This window comes from Mycteria americana, chromosome 3 (assembly GCF_035582795.1).
Source record: "Mycteria americana isolate JAX WOST 10 ecotype Jacksonville Zoo and Gardens chromosome 3, USCA_MyAme_1.0, whole genome shotgun sequence".
Classification (NCBI taxonomy): domain Eukaryota; kingdom Metazoa; phylum Chordata; class Aves; order Ciconiiformes; family Ciconiidae; genus Mycteria; species Mycteria americana.
Window position 1 is genome coordinate 839,226 of NC_134367.1, and position 22,205 is coordinate 861,430.

The following is a 22,205-nucleotide window of genomic DNA, read 5'->3' on the forward strand; positions in this document are numbered from 1 at the left end:
TAAGAAGGGACATTAAAATTCCACACAAAATTCCTTCCCTGGGCTACCAATCTATCTCAAAACCTGAACTCGTTTATAGACCTGCGTTCGCTTCTCCGTTGCAACAACTTGTACGTGGGGGTTTTTGCACTGGAAAGTTAAACCTCCGTTGATGAGTCTGGATTTCTGGTTCTCATGCTGCAGGACTTGGATGTGGCCCAAAGGGAAAATTTAAATCTGAGTACCTTTCTTACTCAAGTTGCTTTTACTGCCACAAACATGGTTGGACATGAGGCTTTGAAAACATTTTATCTCAGATTTTTTTATGACAGCATTTACTATAGTGCTGTTAATTTAATACCGGGGGAACCAAAGTCTAATGCTTTAAACTACGCCACGACATCCCTTCTACTTGTAAATCCAGCGTGACGGCAGGTTTGTTATCTTGCTGGAAGGAACAGCGGGAAGGTCAGGTGATGGGAAGAGTGGAGAGTGCCAGGAGGAGCCTCAGCAGTGAGGCGGCAGCAGCATGATCCCGTGTAGGGAACACTCCTATATAGGCTGCAGCAGGATTTCCCCCCTCTAAAATACATTATTCAATAACCAGCACTGTAAAACATGCAAAGCTTTCAAGGTTTTATGTCGACCTGTACTTATAGTGATTATTACACTGAGCCCATTATTTCTCATTATTTCCTAACTACTTAATGCCCTCTTGCAAACCTGTGGAGATTGTTCCATCAAGTTGCACCTAGTAGCTCATAGCATACGTTAAAATCAAAGACATGCAGTTAAAAGAATTTATTTTCTTAAAAAGGAATAGAAGTAGCCCAAGAAAAGTGCTGATCGGTCAAAATATAACTAAGGCACTGAACAGAGTTGTAAACTTCCAAGTCATCACGCAAGATGCCTACACTGTCCAATACAAGTCTGGAGCCACTGAGATCTTCCTGGCCACCGGACGTCCCAACTTGGTCAATCTCGGCTTGTCTCCCTCCTGCTGGGACAGGGTCGGCCAAGCAGGCGTGTTTCCTGCAGGACTACTCGGGAAACGGCAGCTTCTTGCATTCCCGGAGTGGACTCGCAAGAGGCGTACGTGGCGTAGAAAACCGAACCCATGCACGACAGAGGATGCTTGTGAAATTCAAAGGGAGGGACAAGCTGGAAGCACAGTCGGGGTGGCGACTGTTTTAGAAAATGCCAAGAGGAGCGATGAAACAGCCTTTCCAAGCAACGGCTGCAGCAGGTTGAAAAGCCTGTGAGCGCCAAGAGCAAGCCGGCAGATCACAGCCTGCTGCTCCCTCATAATCTTCTCCTTCCCCATCTCAAGCAGCCTTGTCAGCCTAGAAAAATTTCACCAAAGTCAAGGTGTGAACAGAATTGATCCAATTATGCCAGCAAAACCTCTTTGCTCTTATTTGAGGCAAGCGTGACTTTTTCAGTTTAGTTTGTAACTAGCAACAATCTTTAAATTGGTTATACAGGGGGACTGTCTTAGATGGGACTGAACGTGTCTGTCTGAGGATTCCACTGCTGGAACTTTTCATGTCTAGACAAGGCTTGAGTTAATAAGGAATGGACGGACCCTGCTCTCGGTACCTGACTCCCCAGCGCACGCAGCTTGAAACCATTTCACGTTGCGTCCCGAGATGTAAAAAGATGGCAGAAGCTCCTCTTGCAGAACGAGATGGAAGCAGGCGGTGAAGGGCTACTGCCTGAATTGATGCCGACGTACAAGTCAACCCAGGGAACAAGATTATCCCTGTTACAGCGTCTGAGGATGTCACGGGAGAAGCCAACCTACGTTTGCTGGTCTGCCCCCCGCGTGTGCACACACGCAGATGGCAGTGGGAACACACCCACGCCGCGGGGTGTTTCTTGGGCTACAACCACCGCCATCGCGTGTGCAGTATGCACGTGAGTTTTGTGTAATTTTTTTGAGATTTCAGTTTTAGATTAAAAATATTGACTTTACTTCTAATACTTAAATCCTCTTCGCCACCGGATGTCTGAGCAGTGATGCATCGTTAGAAAGCAGGAGTCACTGCTCCCCAACAAATTTAAGATGAGCAAAACGGAGACCAAGATACGCTGCAGCTCTTCCTAACTCACGCACGCTAATCCTGCTTTGGAGGACGCCCTGCTCTGCTGGACAGGGAAGGAAATGTACGACGTGATTAAGTCTGCAACTCTCTTTTCTTTATCGTTACCAAAGAAATCGCCACCCGCTCCTTGGAAAAACACACTGCTTCACAGGCAATTATTTCTGATCTCTACCAACAGCATGCCAGGTTCCCAGGCGAGGGAGAGGGGAAGGGGGAAAGCAGTAGTATAGTCAAATGGAGAGAAGAAAGAAAGGCTGAGGACCCCAGCTCACAAAACAGCTGTCCCACCTAATTTGTTAATATTGCTTCATCTTAAAAAGGCCTTTGGATTAAAAGTGAATTCAGTGCTTTTCCATCAAAAAGATACATAGATCTGTTACCTGACCAAGATGCGGTATGGCCCCCCACCCGCCCCGAACAGCGACAACATGGGACTGGATGTGATCAGTGAACCTGATGTTCTTTGTTTCAGAAGAGAAATAACGTACAGATCCTGGACGTGATGCGGACATGTTACGATACATCAAAACGCAGATCGGCGTGTGCTTCGTTAGCCAGCCTGTCGTCAATTCTTCTTGTTGAGAACAGAGTACCATTTTGTAACTGCTTTAATTTCAATTAATCAAAGTGAATATTGAATTCGTGAACACCGAAAGTGAGGACGAGCATCACTAGCTGTGTCCCACGACCAGGTATGAGGGGTGCGGTGCAGCCCCCTCCCCAGCCCCCGCCCCACACACCCTGCCAGTCTTCCCCAGCCCCAACGCAACCCCAGACCTCAACTGAGCAAAAACCAAGCTGAGTCAAGCCTGATTTGGTATTTTAAAACACAAAGAGACACCCACAGCGGGCTAACGGTGAGGCCCAACAAGACACTTGTTTTCCTTTCCCTATACTTAGCTAAATATAAAATCTTCTATAGAAATGAGAGATGTCTGACTATCGTGGAGGTTTGAATGAGCACAGTAAGCTTCCTAGAAAACAGCAGGACCGAGGGTGACACTGAGTGCACTTCACTTGCGTCATGTGCCGTAACAGCGGATGGTTCGTGACTGTGGGATGGCGCGTTCCAGCTCACTCGAAATGCCTAAGAAAAAAGCAGGTTTCTGCCGAGTCCTGACAGTCCAGAAATGAGATGCAGTTCAGCACGTATTCGTGATCTCTGCTTTAAATGGTTCCTGGGATTACCGATCATCACAGTTACTGAGTTGTTTTAGTGATTTAAATTCTTGAATCCTATGGTTAGTAGAGTTGCCTTTTTCAGTATTTACCAGTGGCAACTCAAGACACTACCTTCCTTAAAACAAGGTTACCGCAACTGACTCCTTGAAGAGGAGAGGATATGCAAATCAAAACCACCAGCCAATATTGCACAACCCAGTATGCCTTCTGGAAACTGCCAGGTCACGAGTAAAAGGCAATTACTTGAAATGCTGGTACATCGTTAATGCCTTCCAATCCTGAAAAGTGTGAACTAAATTTAGAGCCACAAAGCGAGCCCGTTCAGGGGTTCCTGCTTCGGTGCTCTGTGATCGGTCAGTACAAATGTTTCGTTTCCCATTATCCAGGTCTTCTCTTTGTCCAGAGAAGACCGACAGGCTAAGGTTTTGCCGGGGGTTCGTTCCCCCATCTAGAGCAGAGCTCAGCAAACATGCTGGATAGCAGGCTGGGGTTAATGAAACTGCAGTACAAGTCAAACACTATCTCCTAAAAGATTGAAAAAATATTTTTAAACAAAATAATGTGACATATTTACATAATTCCTTAAGTGCAAACTCTTGTCACAATTCACGTAGTTGAGCTCAATTTAGACTCACTGTACAAGAAGGTGCTCTTTCTTTAATGAAAGAAGAACTCTACTCTGTATTCCTGATTCAGTAACGTGTCTCTTGTGCAAGGCAGTAAATTTCCTGTTTCTTCCCAATGTACTTCCGAAAGCAAAACCAAAATCAAGCCATCCTCTTCCCCACTTCCTGTCCCGGTTACCGCACAACGAGGCAGGAGACACAGAGCTTAGAGGGGCCAATGCAATCATCATGGCAGAAGGCACCGCAGCCCTTGCACATGATCATGGCTTTCAACCTGCAGTAACATTTGGAAGGGGAATCCTCCATGCCGTTGTCTTCAGCGAAGGCTTGAACGGGGATGGTCTGAGTGTGGTTGCCCGAGTTCATAGCTTGGCTGGTGGGAATGGTGGTTACAGTCACAGAAAAGGACATGACGTTCCCCATGCTACTAGACAACTGATTGCATTCGGACAGCCCGGTCATAAGAGACCCTTGGTTCACGTCCGGGGAGGTGGAGACATTTATTGTCCCACTGTAACTGGGCCCAATGAGCTGTGCTGCAGCATTTCCAGATAGCTTTGGAGGGTGCGAAGGAGAAAGCAGCGGAGGCTGCTGCTGCGCAGAGTCCAAGGATGGTACAGAAGTACTGAAAAGCTCCGGACTGCTGTGCATTTTCCCCCTCATTGCATGTGCCATTTGCTCTTGAGCGGCTTGAATGAAATCTCGTGCTAACATAGTTCCGTCAAACGCCTGAACATTCTCCTTGTTGACTGCTGCTTGCTGAGACGTGGCTGCTTCTGTCTTTACACCCTTTTTAGCAAGGGTGCTGTAATCCGAAGAATTTATGCTGTGTGATACCTGTTCTTTTTCACACTGACCAGAAACCTGGGCAACCTGGGGCTCCTCTTTTATACCGATATGTTCATGTTCATCACCAGTACTCTCATCATCGGCATCTCCTTCATCACTGCTGCTGCCGTGGCCAGCTACCTCCTCACATTCCCCAAATTCTGTTTTTGGAGCATCAGCAGGACTGTTCAGACACAAGCGGTTTTCAGGGTTCAAGGAGAAGCCTCTCCTCAAGCTCTCTGAACCACGACCATAGGTGGAAATGTTGAGCAGATAATGACCAGACATAGCAGGCTTGGATGTCCTTCTGCCCATGAAACCCAGCATAAATCTCTGGCTGGTAGAGCTGTTTTCTAACTGGAAACCTGAGTGAGTGAGGTTCAGTTGTGAAGGCTGAAGGACTGGCAACAAATTCTGCCTCTGGACCCTCTTGATAAGAGTCTGAAGGATCTGCTCTTGGGTTGTTTTGCTGAGCGCCTCGTGGCACTGGTGCTGGTCAAGACTGGGGTCCTTTCCCGATGGGAGCGGAAAGGTCCTTGGAATGTGAGGCAGAGGCCTGTTCTGGCAAAAGATCTTCCCAAGCTGTTGTGTGGGTAAACTTGATTGTCTTTCACCACCCTCGGCTCCAGTGCCGTTCCCTGCTACACTCGTAGCACTGGATGCTGCTGCCGCCCCTTTTTCTTCATGAGAAGCTAAGGGGACAGTTTTCATCTCTGCTTTGGTGAGAGGCCTCGGAAGGATTTGCTCCAGAGGGACATTCTTGCCTTGAAGAAGTTGGGTGACCAAAGGGTTGTTAGCAGGAATACTGGAGCTTGGTTTTGGGAGGGCCCCGCTTGAGCTTGAACTTGCATGAGTTTTAAGGCTAGGCACTACTGACGAAGCATTAGAGGGCGGGACAGATGTGACCACACCTCCAGCCTGGGCTTCCGAGCTCGTGGATGTTAGTGAAGACAGCAGAGGGGAAGGAGATTTGCTTCTAGAAACATCTAAGCTGGTCCCTCCTAAGGCCATAGGTGCGACCTTAGTTACGTTTGTGTTGGTATCTGCTGTGGACGCCGTGACACAGCCTGTTCCATCCCTGACAGCTGGTGCCCCACAGGCCTGGCTTGGACCTGCCGGAGCAGAAGGTGCTTTCTCTTGTTTGTCACTGCTACCAGCGTACGGGGAGCCTGAAACCTGATTTACAGTCATACTGGGGGGGCTCTGTTTTATTCTGTTGATTTTCTCCAATGCCGATACCGCGGAGGAGGCGGAGGAGATGGCGCCTGTATTGCTGGCTGGAGCTCTGGATTGCAGTGTGGAAGTTTGCTGTAGTTGTGCTCTAGAAGGACTGTGAGGTGGTGCCTGGTCCGTGGCCTGGGTCTCCATTTGGGTGCGGGTCCCTGGACAATGGGGAAGAAACCTTCTCGAACTTCCCCCGCTTCCAGTTCCTGCCAGTTCCAGTGCATTTCCTCGAATTCCAGTTTCGTTGGTTCCGCCTGTTGCTGCGTTACTCTTCTCTCCTCCACCGCCCGGTGGGCCTCCACCGCCGCCCGGTCCGGGCCCTGGGACAGCCCCCCCCGCCGAGGCGGCGGCAGCGGCGGCGGCGGCGGCAGCAGCTGCTGCCCTCTGAGCCTTGGCTTGCTGGGCTTTTGCCTTGATGTCTGCCAAAGTTCTGGCCCCTGTTCTTCCTGGACTGGTAAGTGAGATTGGGAAACGTGCCCTGGGAGAGACCTGGCCCGCAGGAAATGGCATTGGGGAGATTCTGGAAACAGGAATCTGAAACAGAGGAGGAGAAAGCCACAGCTGAGATACGGGGAACATTTAACCCACATATTTAAGAATTTAAGTGTTTACCAGTTGTAGTCTTAGAGAAATACTTGTAGTTTTGGAGAAATCCCTTCGGAGAAATCCCTTATGTCCCTCACTTGAGATAAATAATAGAAGACGTGTATGATTTTTGATGTCTGGCACACCTATTTTAAGTCTATTACAGTCTTGGTGACTCAGACTGGAAGCTCATCCCTTGCAGTTGCAGGCTAGTACATTGTACACCATTACTCAAAAGCCTGTCAGGCTCCCTCAGAAAAAACTGTAAGGTTCTTCCAGAGCTCAACACCTATCATCCCTTATTCTAAGTTTCATACTTTATTCATCAGTAATTTATATCCTTTTAAATGTTTGTGTCAACATTCTGCTTCGTTTTGCACTGCTCTTCTACCCCTGCGTATTTACACTTGTCTCCTCAGTGTCTTTGTACAAAGTAATAATCATCTCTCTGCTGTGTATCTGTGGATAAAATGCCAGTATTTTAGTCCTTTCTTCTAAAGTAGGTTCTCCACTCCCCTCATCATTCCAGTTTACTTTCTGTAAGTTTGTTCTTTCTAGAATGCAAGTGAGGAGAACAGTGCACTGATGTCGGCGCTCGTCTGTCTCCATCGCAAAGGTTTAAGCGAGTACATGGTGAGGTTGCACTTGTTCCCATGTACCTGCAATACCTCGCTGCCTCCCACTCATCTTCTCATTAACCAGTTCACCACTTCTTGCTTTTCTGAGGACTGACATGTCTTCTACCCTACAGGGGAAAACGTTCTCCATCGCCCTTCAATTCACTCTATTATTAAATTAAATCCCAGGTTTATTACCCTGGAAGGTCAACCAGTCTTCCTGTATGATATTCAGATCTCTTTTATTGACAGTTTTCCCCCCATTTTCTGTCACTAACCAATTTTATTGATGCTTTCCTACCTTCATGCTATACTTATTAACATAGTGAGAACAATGAACCATTTTTAAAATTTTGTGTTTGTATACTTCCTAGTATGAAAGAATCTTAATAGGAGAGGAGAATTCTTAGGACATACATGAGTACAGTTATTACGCAGTTTTCCACTTACGACTTCTGCCTAAGGCCCCAGACTAGGGAGCTGAACTTTAACCAGAGCAAATTCTGGTAGAGGCAGCACAGGCCCTAGTCTACAGACCCCAAACTTTTCTATTCATACAGTCACACGTGACTGTAAACAATTTTTCTGTGCTGGTTCATCCCTTTACTATCTCCTGTTGAGCATAACGTTGCTGAAGAAAGAATCAGTGTTACCTGCAGGTGCAATCTTGTAATCATTTTCTGAAAGACTATCAGACGTCGGAGTGGAGAGCGTTTATGACTTACCAGCGGGGTATCTCCTGGTGGTTTAGCAGTAGGTGTGTGGTCCTGTGACCTGGGTGTCACGTGCAAGAGAACTGCCTTGTCCAGGCCAGAGTCTGGAACGTTTCTCTCATGCTTCCTTTCCACCTGCCCTATCCCAGAGGCGATTTATTGCCTGTTTCCTTTCCTATGTAGTTTCTCACTAAGACTCAGCAGCTAACGGGCTTTTCGAATTGAGATGTTCCCTAAAATAGTCTTTCCCTGCTACCTAGTCTGGCGCTACACCGCATTCAGCTGGTATAAATGAGAACTGCATTATTTCTAGATGGTCTTTTTTTAAACACAGGTAAATAATTTAGTTTCTGGACTTGATATAATAGAGGAAGCTGCTGATAGCATTCTTTCTGGACCTGTTACTGTACTGCTGGGGATACTCACACGTCTGCAAAGTTCTGTGGACCCCTGGGCTACAACTTGCTTTGTTATTAGAGTCTCGCAGTTCCTCCGCAGCTCTCCCCGTGAACTACAGTACTCCCTGTTATACCCAGCCTTGGGCTTTCACACAATCATTCGAGCTTCTGCCCAAGAGATCTTTTAACAGATGCATGTGTACGAGAGATACTTAACTGAAGTTATGTTGATTAGCCAGCCAGCAGATTCCCTTTAGCAAACAGCTGAGCTTTTACATTTTTGGATCAAATATTTCCCTCGCTATAATAAGCACGTAACATAACTTACATACATAACTAGAACTGAACTGACAAAGCGTTTCTGTGCAGGCCGCCAGCTGGACTGACCCGTGTACGGCCACTCTGTGGGTCTGTCTTCAGTTCTCTTTACCTTGAGTGGGGGTACCCGTGGCACCGGGGTCCCCGCTGCAGGAAAGGACTGTGGCTGGGTCCGAAATGCCTGGTGGTGCGGACAGTTCTCCATGATGCGTGGCTTTTTTTCAGGCGTGGTTAGAGCTTCTTCGCGGCTCTCTGACTTCCTCTTATGGGCTTCAACGCTGACTTCCATTTCCTCACTTACAGGGGACTTCTTTTCTGGTGTTTCTGGAGCCATCACTGGACTTTTCACGTTTGCTACTACTTCACCTGCCTCGGGGCTCTTTGGTTTACTGGGGGCCAAACCTGAGGTACTGACAGTCTCTTTCACTAGCACTTCCTTTGATGCAGCGTGCTTTCTCTCTTCTTCTGGCTTTTGGCTAACGGCAGTTTGTGGCTTCTCTTGAATGGATTCTCCTTGGACTCCCTCTTTTACAGGGAGAGAATGGTCGCTGGGTTTCACTGCACGCCCATCCGGGGAAACCGAGGCCTCTGCAGGTTTGGCTGGTTTTGGCTGCATGTCCTCTCTTCTTTCCTCACCTCCTTTCTTCATCGCTGGTGCTTCCTGGACTGCTTGTGCTTTAGGCTCTAACGGAGAAGTAATCTCCTCTTTGAGTGGTGCCAGAGAGGCTGGTGTGCATTTTGGCACTTCAGCTCCTGGATTTTCAGTCTCTGTCTCGGCAGGGCTGGTGTTTGCTGTCAGTCTCTTGGACTCTTCAGGACTTAGTCCAGAACTATCAATAAAACCAGAATTTTTATTTTGTAAAACATTCTTGCAAAAAGCATACTATCTTTACGAAAACTGAGAGGATTCTCTACATACCACACCCTAAATAAATGTGTCTCACACACCTAATTCTATGCCACGATCTTTGAAAACCTTCCGTACTGTTAGTACTCCCACATGAAACAGAACTTAACAGCGAAGTTTAAAACCAACTGAACGAAATACATGGAACACAGGTTAGATCTAGTCCTCTATCCAGGTACCAATTTTCCAGGCTGCAAATCAAATGAATTTGGCCAACAGTAAATACTCCCTTTATTAGCCACCACAGACCTCTCTCTGCAGCATGCAAACAAGCCCACACAGCTTGCATCTGACTTCAGCTCATACGGTGACATTTGCGGAACAGGACACTGAAAAGCGTCCCACCATTTTTTCTGGAGGAACATGGCTAGTGCCAGAACCGCTGACACACCCTTAGCTTATAACCAGCATTGCTGCCTTTCTCCATCATCAAAAAGCTGGGAGTACCTCCCTGTTATTATTCATCCATCTTTACTTGTGAAAGGAACAAGCTGGGAATCTAATTCCCAGAGTGACGTCTGATTTAGGATTAACTTCATCCATCCCTCTTAACGAAATATCAAATTTGGGATTTTTGCCCAAACATGAATGCATAAAGCCTGATGAAGCCAGCCTGATGAATCTAGGGGACTGATTTCTACCAAACAAGTTCTTAGGAGCTAGAGAGAACTGAAGTCCTGCTATTGTTTGTGCATGTCACCTCCACACTGTCCTGCTGTCCCCTGTCCTCCTAAAGCTTCAAGAATATGGCTGTCACCTTTTATCTTCCAGCACAGAGCTCCATGCGTGTTTACATCCTGGTTTTCAACACTAAGAGAACTGGGTAAGTTAGCTGAGTAAAGCTCTTTGCTAATGCCACCAGATCACTTGCGTTCTCAACCTGGTGTATTCCTTCACGTAGTACTGCAGCTGGCCGTATGTACACGCGCACACACCAGCCCCCTACTCGCCCATGAAACCCCAAACTATCAGACCGTGGAATGACAAAAACAGGGCTTGCAATAATCCAAATGCTCTAGAGGGTTAAAACATCACAGATGAATGGGAGGAAAACAGGCTGACAGTCCAAGGACAAGCATAAAAGCTGTCAAGATGCAGGATAAGAAATTCCTTATTAGTTATTTATACGCGTTTGTTCATTTTCAAGTGTCTTAGTATAGTTACTCGCACAGAAACCTGAAATCCTCTCCACAGGCCAAAAGGATGGGGAAATCTTGAAGCAAAAAGAAACACCGAATAAAAGACTTGCAGACTTGGGAGTTTAACCAAATACGTGTCTGACTGAAGATGTGGGGAAATGCACAAGATTTTACGTAGCAGGTGACTTACTGCAAGGTAGAGTATGCTCAAGCACCACATACCCGTGGACCTCCAGAATCCTGACTCTAGAAGAACCGTAAGAGGGGAGCATCTCAAAGTATCGTAGTAAGGAGTGGGAAAAGTTAAGATGTAAAGCCTCAAGGATATCCTCACCTAAGGAAAACAGTACTACACTGCTTGAAGCATTAGAAATCACGACAGCAAACACATCGCTTCTGACCTAGATCATTCAGGCATTTTCTCAGTTCTGTGGCAGCTAGATGAAGCTACAGACCTTTTTCAGGTTTCAGGACTAATGAAAAGTAATGTTTCTTGATGGACAGCACACTACAAATGCAGCAACAGGTACATCTGGACAGGCAACACGGGATTAAAAAAGACAGTCGAATGTCTTACCTCTGACCATAGTAGCTCTCAAAAAAATGTTCCTTCCACAGCTCAACCTTCTTTTCCTTTTCTATTTCTTGCCGTATTCTTAGCTGCATTTCTGGTGTAAACTCACCTGCAAAACGCAATAAAGGATATCTTCAAAAAAAGCTACGGATAAAATGAATCAGGATAACCACAGCAGCCTTCACGCTTGCAGGTGGGAGTCCTGTCTCACAGACGTCCCCTTCGCTGCTTGTGACACTGTAGCCCTGCCTGTGGTACTTCAGCATTTCTCCTGAGCTGCAAAGTGTTTCTCCGCTGCCTGCTCCTTGCAGTGGATGGGCAACAGCTTTATGCCTGACAGTCACAACTCCTTTCCCTGTCTGTCCCCGCTCTGGCTGCCAGTAGATGCTTTATGTGAGATAGCGCTTATTAAATAAATACAAATCTATACACAAGCTTATGTTGCACGTATGCAGGCACTACGTAACTGCCGTTTTCTAAGGATCTGAAGACATTGCCTATGCAGATGGCAAAGCAATATGGCTCCTTGAAACGACAGTCATGGATGAAATATGCACGCAAGAACATCAAAGGCTTCTTGCCCAGCACAAATGAAAGAAATTACTTCTGGCAACAGATGCTATTCTGTCACAGGCAGGTGGGAAACAAAAAAACCCTCTCACGCATCTGAAGTGCACATTTCACACGTACACGTACTGTGGTTTGTAAGAAATGTTTCCTAATCTCAAGTCTGAACCCTCCCTGACGCAGCTTTGAACATTAAGGTTTGTAAGACCCTATGTTAATATTTTAAGAATTCATCATTAGACCACAAGAAAGCTTGTTTTTTGACACAACTGCAGTGCTTTGATGATAGACCTGTGACCTTGAGCCTCCAGACTTCATTCATTCTCAAGGTTTATCTAGTTCACACACCATTTTGTTTGTGCTCTTTAGCATTGGAGGAACCAGTTACTAGAATCAGATCTTTTCCAACACTGCAGTTACCAAAGAGAGGGGATTCCTTAAAGAGATTAACAGAAATTGGATACTTCCATCACTGCACAGTTTGTTTCTCAACAATTTTCTCCCATAAAATAAGGGGATCATAAGAAATTCTGGCTGAGTTTGTTCTCCAGGCAGTTATCAAAATATGTCCAAAGGAAGCTAAGAGCGTGTCCCTTTTTAGTACACTGTTACTTGTCAGTATTAAATCAGGAGAGTCATCTTTTTATTGCAGCGAGTACAGAGGGTCCAAAACAGAATCTCTGGTACGTCAACTTTCTTTTCTATGTTTGTATAAACTTGGTCAGGTACATAAATATAGAAAGTCTGTTGCATTGAAAACAGTGGAACACCTGCCTTTACTTAAGAGTACTTCAGCAACAGGGTACAAAATTCATTCATTTGAAATAGTCTCTGCTGTAGCAGCGAATTCTTGGATTTTCATTGCTGTGGTTATGCCACCTTTGTCTCCCAGTTGGGAGATTTCAGCTAAAAGCATACGTCTGCATCAGCCTAGGCTTACGCTGAGCACAAAGCACGGTCACAACCTACGTGGTAGCTTGCAGTCAAGTGGAAGTAATTTACTTATGAACGTCTACAAGAAGGTTGATGGGGACCTCGGGAGGTCTCCAGTCCAACCTCCAGCTCCAAGCAGGGCCAGCTTGGCCTCCACCAGGTCGCTCAGGGCTCTGGCCAGTCGGGTCTTGAAAACCTCCAAGGATGGAGAAGGCACAACCTCTCTGGGCCCCTGCTCCACTGCTGGACCGTCCGCAGGGGGGAAAAGCTTTTTCTTATATCCCATCTGACTCATGCCTGTTTTGTCTTGTCCTCCTGCCACGCACCACTGTGACAAGCCTGGCTCCATCTTCCCGATGGCCTCCCTGTAGGTACACGGGGGCTGCTATCAGGTCACCCCTCCCCAGCCCGTATCGCTGCCAGGGGCTCTTCCTTCCTAGGGGCAGGATCCTGCCTGTCTCCAGCCTGTCTCGGTCCCACTGGATGGCAGCCCTGCCCTTGGGCTTATTGACTGATCGCCCCAGTTTGGTGTCCTCCACAAATTCCCCCAGGGTCATTGATAAAGAAGGCAAATAGGACAGGTGCCCAGACAGGCCCCTGCGGTCTCCGCTTGTCACCAGCCTCCAGCTGTGAACCATGACTCCAAGCTTGACCGTCTAACCAGCTATTCACCCATCTGGTTGCCCACCCATCTAGACCCTCGTGTCCCAGCTTGGATACAAGAGTACTGTGGGAGACAGTTATCAAAAGCTTTGCTTAGGTTGAGGTAAATGATGCCCACCGCTCTCCCCTTGTTCACAAATTCAGTCATTTTTAATGCTGTCAAGCTATTCAGGCATGATTTACCCTTGGTGAAACCACGCTGACTGTTTCCAATCACCTTCTTCTTCACATGCCCAGAGATGTGCTCTAAGAGGGCTCGCTCCATGACTTTCCCAGTGATGACACAGAGGCTGACCAGGCCTGCATTTTCTCAAGATAAGGCTGACCAGGCCTGCATATGTTAAATAATACTGCGGGTGACCCCAAACAGCATTGCTATGAATCGTCAGTACCTTGAAGAGTAGCTGAAGAAAGCCTACAGGACTGCTCTGCCCACAGTGGCATCACGCTTTAATTCTCGAGCAGAGATACAGCGCTCAGTGAGAATGCCAGTGCAGATCTCCAGACTTCACCCTCATCGTTGCAAGCTTTACCACCGTAGCAGGTTCTACAGCAGTTTTACTCTGGTGAGAAAGTCTTTGCGTAATCATAGCTGCACCCTCTAGATGTGTAGACATGAATGGACAAAAGGTCTTCTAAAAAGCATTAAAGGGAAAACGCTAAATGATGGTGGCTAAAACTGGGCGTGGTTTTAACAATTAAACAGATTAGACAGCTGAGTTCTACGCCTTCCCGTTTAGTGGCATAGATACACCCAGAATCTACAAAATATATAGGGTTATTCATACAGAATTGGATACATTTTCTATGGAAAAGCCTCTTAAGAGTCAATCATCTGGGCATGCGTACATGATATTCCCTTCTTCTTAAAGTGAGTCATGACCGGTGCTATAGTCTTTATAAAACTCTGGTGACAGGCTGCATGGTCCAGTTCTGTAGAGGAAATGGTCCCTGCCCACATGAGTGAGCGCACCTCTGATGATGTGATTTGATCAAATCATGGAATTAAGCACCTCTACGTTCAAGATGCAAATGGTTGTTGAAGGTGCAGGAGTCCTATAGATTAGTGAATGGCTGACTTTATGTTATATAAAAAAATCATGGCTCAAAGGACTGACCGCACCAACTGTGGCTAGATGACTTTGCTGATGACAAAGTGCATTACTCTGGGAAAATAATTTACTTTCTCCACTGAGCTTAGCAGTGGGCTATATTTAGCTACCACAACTTGAGAATAACACAGCTCTACTGTCATTTCAACAAGACTTTAAACATTTTTCCTTCTTTTCTCATCTCTTCCAGAGACTTGCTCATTTTTCCACATGTTCAAAAGAGAACTCCTTACTGCAGCCCCCTCTCTGGCCTTGAGATTACATAGTTCTAGGCTTGCAGTTGCTCTCACGGGCTGTATTCACTACAGCTGTCTTCACCTAGTAAGTCACTCCAGTGGTTCAACTCCTCCATAAAATATCTTTTACACATTCCCCAAAACATTCGCTAGCTGAAAGCCTTCTAGCGTTTTGCTTTGTTGTCTGGGGAAGTTTTACCTTCTGACAACCTCTCCTTCCAGCCTTGGGCAGCTGAAGTGAAGAACTCGTTGTTGAGCGCAGAGCCACTCAGCTTCATCAGACCATCCGCCCCAACCTGGAATACACGACAAAGCAAATAGTATTAACTAGCTGGAAAGACAAATGTCACATGTTGTCACATGGGATCTGAAAACAGAGCAAGAGGCCCAACATTGCCACAAATCTCTCTGGAATCTGCCTTTAACTCACTCAGAAGAAAAGAAACAGCCTTCTTAAGGCTGTGGAGGAGCTAGGAGGCTGAGGTAAATTTTCCTCATCCTTGCTTTAGCCCAGTCCTCTACAGTCCTGCTGCTGCACAAACATACGCGAGCAGCAGATGGTACAGGTGGCAAGGAGAGGCACAAGGAAACAGAACAGCATAGCCTCTGAAAAGCTTCTTCAGATGCCTTTTGCCCTGCAAAATGAATACAAGATATCACCTGGACTACCATCCAAAGCAACAGCTCTGCTGTCTTCTGGTGAACAGAAAGAAGTGCATGAAGGAAAAGCAAGGACATAAAAGGTGTCGTAAAACAGTAAGTTTGAAATGTATATAATCACAACCATGGATGCTTCAGGAAAAACAGGGACAAATGAAGCTCAAAACCCATTCCGTCTTTGAAATATGGTTAACCAAATAGGGCAGTCATGCTATAGAGTAGGACATAAAGGAGAAAGCGTGAGGCTAAGACTGGAACATAGTGGGAAATTATAACCAGGGTAATAAAACATATATGAGGTTTGCTTTTGCTCTTTATCCCACAGAAGTAAATGTGGAATTTCTCTACCAGAAACGCAAAGATACACTTATCATTCAGTAAGTCGCAAAAACTTGCAGTGGGCAAAACTGATGTGCTTCCATTTCTTGCGTAAATAATAAATCAGAACAAACGAGCAAAATCCAGCTGTCCAAATGTAGGCTACATCTGATTACACTGGGAGATCTGCACAGCAAATGTTCAACAGTGCAGGATTTGATGAAGAGAAACACTGCTTTTCCTGAGGCAGCATTTGTGGTGCAGGAATTAAAATGATGGAAGTGACCAAATAGAAGGTTTTGTAGGTAAGCTTTAGTTAGAGATTTTTAAGTTTTAAGTTAGGAGCAGCCGTTACAGGGATTACAAAAGCAGAAATTTATTTTCTAGTCCAAATCTCTACTGATTGACTACAGGGAGCGGAATTCACAAGACTATGCTCTACTGCACTCACGGTGTTGCCTGTTCCTTGTGTTGGAGGACAGACAACTACCGCAGGGCTGACGGGGTCGTGCCTCAAAGTGCCCACTTTCTCTTTGACAGAAGCACCAGCTGTAATAGCTCAGACTGAGTCACTGCCGAGCAAAACACAACAGATATGTGACCTTTCACAACTGGCATGTCCAACGCCTTCACCTCTCCTCCTGTTTACTGCAGCAAAGTCTGGCATACTTAAAGCACGCATCACCACTTGATGTGGTGGGCTGCTCTAGGACATTTACTACAGTGAAACGTAAAATTTGTCCTCTCAGGAGCCAAGCAATATTATTTAGTTAGTCAAAATTTGTTCTCAGTCAAATTCTAATTCAATTTAAGGACAATTAAACTTAAAAGTCAGGACAGAAGTGTCTTACCATCTGCTGTGAGGTTCTTGCCAGTAAACTCCAGCTGCAAACTCCCTCACATCATATTTTGACACATACCTAATTATTACAAAGGCCACAGGACTTATAAAACAATTCCTTCAAATATTTGTTGGATCAGCCTCGGACTAACAAGTCCCTGACGAATGCTGATTGAAGATTAGAATTTATGAGACAACATAAAATGTGAGAACTCCTCCTAACTCCAACGAACACTATCTGTTCAGCAAAGCACCCTCTGTAAAGCAGAGCACAGTGCAGCTGCCAGACCCATCCGCATCACGAACATTCTGTGAGAACCCAAGAGCAGCACAGCTGTGGAGACGGATAGAACTTCACGAAACATGGATGTCTGTGCTGTAAGCGTCTACGGCTAAGCTGGTGTCCCTTCACAGTTTCTAGTGATCGAGACAACAGAGTGTATGGAGGGAGGGACTCGGTTCATCTCGCCCTGAAGCAGACACCTGTGTTGGGTCACAGGCTCGATTGTGGAAACTGATTTCCACTTTCTATAAAAGGAGCCCAGAGTAACTAGCTGAGACGTAGACTCCTGGGAGGTGACTGAGGTGCGTACACACACACATCTAGTACTAATCTGAACACCACACAGAAAAGTATCTTCAAGGGACTTGCAGATCTGAGACAGGACATACAGAAGATTTCCATCTGGAGTGGCATCTTGAAGCCAGCTTTGATATCTAAAGAACATTTAAAATGGCTCTAGGCACATATGTTAAGGCATCTGAATCAACACCCCACAACTGAAGTGGAAGCATAGCGCAGAATCCCACTTTGCTCTGAAGCTCCCAGCCAGTTGGGGTAGGAATGCTGAAGACAAACATAACATATGAGTAAGGTAAAGGAAGGAAGTGTCCTTGTTCTATCTACAGCTTTTCTGGTATTGAGCATAAACAGATTGAACTTCACTTCCTCAACTCATTGTTTTTCCCCCCTTTTACACGCAAGTGCAACATTTGCCCTTTTCTTGTCTCTTAGTATCATCCCTGCCTTCCACAAGCTGCTGAAGAAAACGGCTGTAACGTTGAGATTGCTTCAGGCAGTTCTTTTACATACCCCTTCCGATGAGATTCATCAGATCCAGCTGAGCTGAAATAACTGTCTTAGCCAAAGATTCTCTTAGCTGTTCTTTCAGTACTGAAGGCTGAGCTCTTACCCCCTTATCACTCATGTTAATTGTTCCAGTTATCACCAACTGTTCAGTGAAGAGCTCAGTGAGCAAATGAACCCATTCCTCCCCACCAAGTACTTCTCTGCTTTTCCAAATTCCTCTCTTCACACACAAAGAGATCTTAGACAGACAATCCACAAAAATAAACTGCCTTCAAGGCTGACTCACACTGCATGCTTGGTATCTTTAATCTAATGTGTGTTTCGGGTCAGGACACAAGCTCCGGGAGGAGGTCAGGCCTACTCTGCAATCTGGACAGTGTGAATATGCAATAGAAAACTCATTCAGTTTTCACTTTACCAAATTCAGAATTTGACAGCAGTGACACAAGGTCATGAGAAACAGAGGAGGCTGGAACTAAATGGCAGCATCTGTTTGGGTATTCTGTGGGAAGGCACTAGTCCAAAAGGCTGCAGGGTTAATCCTGCATTGAAGAGCCTGGGAGAGGACTGGCGAGACAAAGATGCTGAAACTGCTGCATTCCCATCACCCCTGGCCCTCTTCAAGTCCAACGTAACAGAAACATTGCTCTCGCTGTAGATGGGAACATGGAGTTGATTAAACAAAATTAAGCCACTGGTTTATCAAACCTGAATTCTTTTTTTCTGGTAGCAACAAATACCCAAATGAATCACTGAAGAATTTTCCAATTTTTTTTCACTGTGCACAGAAGAAAAAGTCTACCTCGTTAGACAGAAACACGGTATTTGGATGTCTAGTCTGAATTACTTCTGGAGATGCTCCCTACTGACACCTAAGAAGCTAGCTTCTCTCCACAACAGAAACCACGACATACCTGCCTGTCCACCTCCGGCAGCAGCAGCAGCAGGCGCTGCTGGCATTCTGTAGGCAGAACAGAGAATGTATGCTTGTTGATCAGCGCCCGCAGGTTTGTGTTCACAAGGATGGAGTCGGGAGTTTCCACATCAATTTCGGCACACTTCGTTCTCTTCAGCTGCCCTGCGATGAACCACAAAGACGTAAGTAACATCCTACCTAAGAGAGGATTAAAGGCTCCTTTGGAGTTCACTGTACCTGAGCTTTTCAAAATGCCGTCTTAGTAATCCATTTCAAACCTTGACTTGAAATACACGTTTTACCTTTGCACATACAGTTAAAAACAAAGTGTGGGAGGTCCTTTCCAGCACAGAAAATTTCCATACCCAATATATCGTAGCCTGCGTCAGTTCACCTGACTTGTAGGAATCCTGGCTATCTGGGGACCGGCAAGGAGTCTTTTTCAGGAGGGTTTCTAGAACTGCTTTTAGCCACATCAATTTTCTATTTTAAGCCTCTAGCTAAGGTCAGTTTGTTTCTCAGCATTTCTTCTTGGACTTTCCTGCTTTGTTCCAGCAAAACCACTTCAGAATTTCATCAGCTCATTGTGCTTGCGTAGAAACCACAACACTAGGCAAAGCCGTAAGAATGAGTAACTATTCTCTTTCCTTTTCTGTGTTTGAAAGCCAGCAAGTCCAGCATTAATCCTTATGCTACAGCCAGCTTCATGTGTGTGCTGCAAATTCAGAGAAGAATAACGAAGAAAGCATTTGTACCGTGTACTCCATTTCCTTTGGATTCATCCACTGGCTATTACTGGCAAAACACCATGTGTTTTGAAGCTTAGATTAGAAGTGCATTATTAGCAAAATGGGTAACATTAAGACAGACCCTGCTCCCCCGACTTCAGGCATGACAGTAATTATTTTTAAGGTAACAGTACCTAACAAAATGCATGCCATGGAGGCTTGTGTCATTAGGGGAAGCTTGCTCTATTAGAAGTCATTCAGAAAATGGCTCTGCAGGTTTATATCTACCTACGTTGCAGAATTTCCTAATTACAGGGGACAAATGAAACATGCCCTGAGAAGTGCCTATCTTCACCAGTGATAAAGGAAATCTAGGACAATTAGCATAGATAGAGACCTCCCCATATCCTTAAGTTCACCGAGGTCAAGTCCATCATTGGTATATGTAAAAGAAACCACAAAAGGTCAGGAGGGCTGAGAAAGACCTAACCTCAGTGAATGGGAAGGAAGCCAAGTAACAGTGGGGCCTGAGGTATAAAGAGCTGGGAAGGAATTTCTTTTTTCTTTTTGATGTTATCGAAGTGTCTTAAGTACATTAAAAAGCCTGCTAAATAATGCACGTCCCTTTTCGCTTCTCAAACAGCAAGCTGCAAATTCACAGGTAGAAACCCCTGATGATAAGAAATGAGAAGAGGCTTATTTGCGTATGTAATTATTTATCCCAATTCACACAGCATACTAGCAGTACCTTCCAGAGTTGTCCAGAAGTCACTTTAGCAATGGAATTAATTTCACTTTAGCAATGGAATGAATTACACATTTTACTCAGTTTTGCTATTTAGGCTTTTGTTCTGTCATCAGAGCAACCAAATCTCTGTAAGCAGAAAAATAAATATCTTACTTGCATGGAGTCTGTCAGATCTCTGGAATGGTTTCTTCCCCAACCCTGGCAAGGAGTTATCAAGCTTAACAGAGGGAGAAGAACTGGAGGTGGAGTTCTGAGGGCTGCTTGACTGTCCATCTGACTGCTTTCCTTCCCAAGCTGCACAGGAAATTGAAACATTTAAACACAGGGATGTACAAAGAAATATTACACGAGACATCTGTTTGGACTGAAAGAAAGATTCTTTAACGTGCATACCCTAATCCCAGCAGCTCTGGAACAAGCACCTCTAGGATACTTCTATTCCTTTATTCTCATAGCACTTGCTTCCCAACAGGCTGAAAGTAGAAGACCCCTTTGTAGCTACCAGACTGTCACAAACTAAAGGGACAGACAGCCGTTTCATTTACGGTTTGAGTCTCTTTCCCAGTTAATCCCATCTTATTTCCCGTCTGTATCCAATCCAGTAATGACCTTGTTAAAACTTCCTTTCAGAGGCAGCTTTAGTTTCTGTTAGAGTTCACTGTCAGGAAAAATATCTTCATACTTTCTGTGTACTTTCTAAATTTTAACCTACTATTGTAGCTTTTGTTCTTTTAGACCACCCTCAGTAATTCCTCCTCCTCTTTCAAATACTCAAGAGATATTTTCGCGTCCTCCTCCAAAGTCACTACTTAGCCAAACTAGACAGATTTCACCACTATGATTTCTCCTTACAAATCACTGCCACCCACATTCTCTTTTGCATAGCAGTATTTTTTCTGCCGGTGGGAAGAGCTCCTTCCCTAGATTCTCCCTGCCTCCCTTTCCCTCCTCTTCTTAAGTGAGATGAATTAAGAACAAGAGCCGGTCTTCCCTCTGCTCTCTTTAGGTTTATGTGCAATAACAGGTACTCACTCAAGTATGAAAGGTACTGAAGTCCCACACCTCGGAAGAGAAACTCCACCATACACGTGATTAAGTCACAAACTAAACGAATGCTGGCTCTGATTAATGACTTGCACTAACCAATTCCTTCACTCAGTCTGTGCCAACTTTGTCCCCCATCTGCCTCTCTTACTCTCCTCTCTGCCTGGCTCCTTTCCCCTTCCTTCTCCTCCTTACACTAGCTGTTCCAGTTCTGATTAAATACATCCCTGAAATTGTGGAATCAGTGTGTTGCTTTCTATCAGAATATTGTTCTCTCTCCACTTGTATGCTTACTTTACTTCTCCATCTCAATATATCCCACTGTCCCGGCTGTGAGCTATTTCTATGGACTATCACATGGGTAAGAGGGGAAAAAAGGACTCCATGGATGCTGATGAAAAACATACAAGCGCCACTCACATTGCAGTAACGTTCAAAGGCTTTTACAGTAATCAATGTTCAGTCTAACTGGGGGCTGCATAAACACACACTGTTCCTACCCTAAATCAGTCGAGTAAGGCCACAGCAAAAGCTGAGGAATACAGCTTTCCTGAGACCACACATGAAATGAGTTCGATCCTTAACTGCTTTCTGTCCCTTATAAGGCCTCTCTCTACCATCTTTGAAAAGAAATGAAGATCACGGGAGATTCCCCACAACTAAGAAAGGCAAATGCTGCACCCACCTTCAAAAAGGGCCAAATAGACAACCTGAGAAAACACAGCCTGGTCAGCCTCACTTTTCTCCTGGGGAAAATCATGGAGTGACCCCTCTTGGAGCACATTTCTGGTCACACAAAGGAGATAATGATGACTGGAAGCAGTCAGCATGGACTTACCATGGGTAAATCATGCCTGATTGCCTTCTCTGATCCAATTACTGGATTTGTGGATGAGGGAAGAGAGGTGGATGCCATTTACCTTGACTTTAGCAAGGCATTTGACATTGTGTCCCACAGTACCGTATGCAAGCTGGGACATTAGGGTCCGGATGGGTGGACAACCAGATGGGTAAGCAGCGGGTGAGGTGGCCAGGCTTGGAGAGTTGTGCTCCATACTCTGCCTGGAGGCTGGTAACGAGTAAGTGCCTCAGGGCACCAGTCTTGATTCACATTTTCATTTGGGGGAGGCAATGGAGCACTTGCTGAAGTTTGC

The 22,205-nt window shown here is 45.5% G+C and overlaps 1 protein-coding gene across 3 annotated transcripts in view; it reads right to left on the reverse strand.

The window, feature by feature from the left end:
• Positions 1-2,383: 2,383 nt before the first annotated feature.
• The window catches only part of ASXL2 (ASXL transcriptional regulator 2), a 127,409-nt gene continuing 107,587 nt past the window's right edge, over positions 2,384-22,205 (reverse strand). For all 3 annotated transcript variants that reach the window (XM_075497579.1, XM_075497580.1, XM_075497581.1), the window contains 6 exons: positions 20,161-20,301; positions 18,530-18,693; positions 14,906-15,002; positions 11,199-11,304; positions 8,688-9,405; positions 2,384-6,478 (listed from right to left, as the gene is read on the reverse strand). In XM_075497579.1, coding sequence (XP_075353694.1) covers positions 4,067-6,478; positions 8,688-9,405; positions 11,199-11,304; positions 14,906-15,002; positions 18,530-18,693; positions 20,161-20,301 — 3,638 coding nt within the window. In that variant the 3' untranslated portion in view covers positions 2,384-4,066. The remainder of the gene's footprint in view (positions 6,479-8,687; positions 9,406-11,198; positions 11,305-14,905; positions 15,003-18,529; positions 18,694-20,160; positions 20,302-22,205) is intronic.